This window comes from Crocodylus porosus, unplaced genomic scaffold (genome assembly GCF_001723895.1).
Source record: "Crocodylus porosus isolate Cpor-Errol unplaced genomic scaffold, CroPor_comp1, whole genome shotgun sequence".
In the NCBI taxonomy this organism is placed as follows: Eukaryota; Metazoa; Chordata; order Crocodylia; family Crocodylidae; genus Crocodylus; species Crocodylus porosus.
Window position 1 is genome coordinate 76,065,029 of NW_017728948.1, and position 4,296 is coordinate 76,069,324.

Consider the following 4,296-nt stretch of genomic DNA (forward strand, 5'->3'; position numbering starts at 1 on the left):
CAACCTGCCCAGGTGGGCCAGGGGGCACATTACTCAGGGAAGGGGGCGGGGAAGTGCAGGATGCAATGCAGCAGCAGTGGGAGTGGAGGCACTACCCTGCTGCTGCTTGCCCAGCTGGGGGTGGGAGCAGGATGCAGGTGTGGCTCACTCCAGGTGTAAGGGGGCAGCAGCAGCAGGGCATAGTTCCTGATCCCAACTCTGCCACACCTGCATCCCACGTTGCCATGCCTGCATCCCATGCCCCTCGCACCAACTGGCAAGCAGTGGCAGGGCAGAGCCCCTACTCTGAGCGCTGATGCAGGTGCAGCAGTGCTGGGAGCAGGGGCTCTGCCCTGCTGCCACCCAGAAAGAGCTGCTTCTGCATCGCACCACCCTCCCCACGCCGTCTGGGCAAGCGGCAGCAGGGCAGAGCCTCCACAGCTCCCCCCGCTGGAGCAGAGGCAGGCACAAGCCAGAGGAACCATGGGAGAAGCCCCCATGGCTACCCTTCCTGGCCCCATCCCCCACCTAGCCCAGCCTCCTGACACATTAAAAAATAAATAAAAAGCCCAAACTCACCAGTTCTGTCAGCAGTGTTTCAGGCATCTGGGTGCTAATGGCAGAGGCCCCCCCCAATGCAGCATTGGGTAGTGGGGGGCAGCAAAGATCACCCCCCCACACCTGGCACCCTCATAGCAGTTGCCCCATGCACAAGTGCAGTGCAGCTCAGCAGGGCACCAAGCACTGTCTGGGATCTGGGGCCACTGGGGCTGAGCACTGCCATGCTCCAGCTGACACGTGGAGCCGCCCCAGCTCCCAGGCAAATTGAACAGGGAGCTGGTTCAATTCTCCAGCTTCTGGTTCAATTTGCCTGGGAACTGCGGCAACTCCATGCATCAGCCAGAGCCTGGCACTGCTCAGTCCCAGTGGCCCCAGCTCCCAGACAGTGCAAAACGCCCTGTCAAGCTGTGCTGCACTTGTGCCGTGGGGCAGCTGCCACAAGGGTGGCAGGCAGGGGGGTGATCCCTACTGCCCTGCGCTGGGGGGGGGCTCTGCCACCAATGCCCAGAGGCCCTGATCACCTCCCCTGCAGCCAGTGAGTGCAGGCTCTTTTTTTTTTCTTTTTTTAAGTGCTGAGTGGGGGATGGGGCCAGGCAGGGGGTGGGGCTAAGTGGGGCTGAAGCTGGGTAGGGCCCTTTCTTTTTTTTTTCTAAGTGATGAGCCTGGGGCTGAGTGGGGGCTGGGGCTGGGTAGGGCAGCTATGGAGGCTTCTCCTGCGGCTCCCCCCACCTGGGGAGAGGCAAGCACAGCTGCCTGTGTACCTGCCTCTCCCCATCAGATCTGAATCACTGAATCTCTCCAACTCTTCCAAAGCTGATTCAGCTGAATCGATTCAGGACAGTGATCTAAATCTCTGAATTGAATCACTGTCCTCTGAATCAGCCAAATCTGAATTGTATACTTCTCTATTCGCACAGGCCTAGCATACAGCGTCCCTCTTTTAACACCGAAGTATGATACGCCAGAATAAGTAGCAAGTGGTTTTGTCCTGTTGGGAAGATTGGATTTTTTCCCTTTCCAATATCATTTAATTCCCATTGCTAGCTCTGCAGCATCAGGAGATATCAAACTTGCAACCTGTGATATTTTAGGTCTAGAAAAAGCATTTACCAGTCCATAATTGAATCTTCCCTGCTCTGTGCTATTGACTGGGGTAACTTCAAAGCAAAGTTCCATAGTTTAGCAAGGAAGAAGCAAATGCTCCCTTGTCAGGTTGATTTCTTTAAATCAAAAACAGCTGTATTGAGCTGTATAGATCCCTGGATCAGTAGAATAAGTTCTCAGTAAATGGATTAGTGGGTAATAAGCAACTGAAGTGGTCAAAAGCATAGAATATATTAATCTAATCACACCACCACAATATACTATGTGGTTCTTTGTGTGGATGAAGATATGTGCTTGTTTATATGGGAAACATATCTGGCTGAAGCCATTAATGAATTAAAACTGAGCAGGTGAATAAATGGATATCACTCAAAAACCAGGCCTGTTGTAGCTTCTACACTAAAGCAGTGTCTTGATCACAGCTAACCTGGACTAGGGCCTCATTAAAGATCATTTTATAACCTAGTTACTGAACTAGGTTATTTACTTACCCTCCATTCCTTAGAGCTGCCATCATGAACATTTGGATGGTTGGGCACCTAAACACATCGAAGAGACAAGTTATGAATGAACAAAAATTGTACAAAGTGTCTTGGGTATGCTAAATGGGTTGGGGCTTGGGGTTTTAATAGGTACTTACGGGGTGAGCATATGTTAAAGTCCATAGGGAAATGAACAAGAGTACAGTCTTCATACTAATGATGATGTGTGCAACTGCAATGAAAGAGGGGTGTTACAACAGAGTATTTACATATGCTCCTATTTATAGTTCAGACTGATTTGGTATAAGAGCATATAAAGCACATGCCCTATATTCTCAGAAATTACTAGTAATTTGGTGTGCTAAGTGTTTGTGTACCCAACCTGAGACACCTGAAAAGGGCTTGATTTTCAAAAGGGGGCTGAACATCTCTCCTTTCCATCTCCTTTCCAAAATCACTTGCCTCTTCTGAAAATCTTGTCAATCACATTTCTATGGGAGTAAGTTTAAATTTTAGTTTCCTCTCGAGTTAGAATACTAAATACTTACTGAAGCACAGGCTTTGCTTAGTTTATTCTTGAAAATTCAGTAACCTGGAAAAGGTTATTTTTGATTTATCAGTTTCATAATGACTTCTGGGCTAAGAACAGAAATTACACGTAAACCAGTATAAGTGATTGGAGACCAGTTCAAATCTGTAACACAACAGAAGTTCAATGCATATAAACCACTTTCAAAATGACCAAAACTGGTTTAAGATAAACCTGGGTGTATGTAGTATCAGAATTAAATTATTTAGGTTAAATCAATGTATTGAACTTCTGTCCCAGATCCCCTCCAGTTTCAAGTTAACTCACAGTCCCTCAGCAGCCCAGGATGTTTTGCACCTCCCCCACAAGCCCCACTTCACAGAGTGAGTGGGCTAGTCTTGCTCCAAGCTGAGGAGGGAGGTGTTCTCTAGGTGTTCTCTATCTTCTGGCCTGAGCCACTGCAGGCATGTAGTTGCATTTCCAGAATCAAAAGTGAATGTCTGTTCACTTGCTTATCAGTTCAATCTACACAGCTTTGACTAACCTGAGAAGACTGAATCAATTCAGCATCAGACTTTTGACTATTTGTGCTTAGCCCTAAAGCTAATAACCAGTCTGTTAACTGGTTTAGTCAATGTCTGTACCTTCAACTTGCAGTATTATGTATATATATATATAGTAGTGTTGGGGTAATGTTGTAGCTATGATGGTCCAAGAATTATGTGAGAGGCAAGGATTTGTATAAGTAACATCTTTTGTTGAATGAACTGCATGGTTAGGATAAAGTTAGACAAGCTTTTGAATGCAAGAACATCTTTTTTTATGCTAGGCACAATGCACAGTGACTAGAAGCAAAAGCATGTTCCATCATTTATACTGTCAGAAGGCGTGATTCTGCCATCTTTCCTTACACTAAGCTTCACTGAGATCAATAGGTGAAGGTAATGCCTTTTCCCCCATTATTTACTATTGTCATATACTTTCTTTTGCACAGTCAATTAAACACACAGCAGTGTAACATCATAGCTGCCTGGATTTATTTCACTAAGGCAAAGAGGTGCCCTGCCTTATGGCCCTACATATACAGATTCATACATTGGGCAAATCAAATCAAATACAACAGAAAAAAAGATACAAACAGGTAAATACACCCTAGAAATGAAGCAACACATTACACTACTCTCTTAATTCACCAGGAACACTCTAAAATCTGAAAGTAATAAATGAACTTTAGGTTTCCTTAGAAACTATATCTGCATCTACATCTGCAAATCAATTGTGCTTTTCTGTCACAAATCCATAAACATTGCTGCAGATAGCCTGCTTCATTCCTCACTCATAGCAATGGCAGAATAAACTAAAGAAATTAAAATCATTACCTTTGTATGTACTTCAACCAGGCTTTCTTCAGGAGCACTTTGGCTTTTGAATTTCAGATCTCACAAAGGCACAAGGACCACTTATACACCTGTATCTCAGTGTCACTTGAGTATCCAGACAGTCTTCTACCAGGGCATGAATTTAAACTCTGCTTCAAATGAGCTTCAGAAGCCAAAGAACCAATCAGGATTTTGAAGAGGGGCCATGATGTCATGAGGTGTCACCGGGAATCCAACACTCCTACACTTCCTGCAACCTCCA

General features: G+C 45.7%; 1 protein-coding gene across 1 annotated transcript in view; it reads right to left on the minus strand.

The window, feature by feature from the left end:
- Nucleotides 1-4,296, minus strand: part of DMP1 (dentin matrix acidic phosphoprotein 1) — an 8,366-nt gene extending 4,070 nt beyond the window's left edge. Inside the window, exons 1-3 of the mRNA XM_019553453.1 lie at nucleotides 4,035-4,296; nucleotides 2,285-2,358; nucleotides 2,136-2,183 (exon numbers count right to left, since the gene is read on the minus strand). Coding sequence (XP_019408998.1) covers nucleotides 2,136-2,183; nucleotides 2,285-2,338 — 102 coding nt within the window. The 5' untranslated portion in view covers nucleotides 2,339-2,358; nucleotides 4,035-4,296. The remainder of the gene's footprint in view (nucleotides 1-2,135; nucleotides 2,184-2,284; nucleotides 2,359-4,034) is intronic.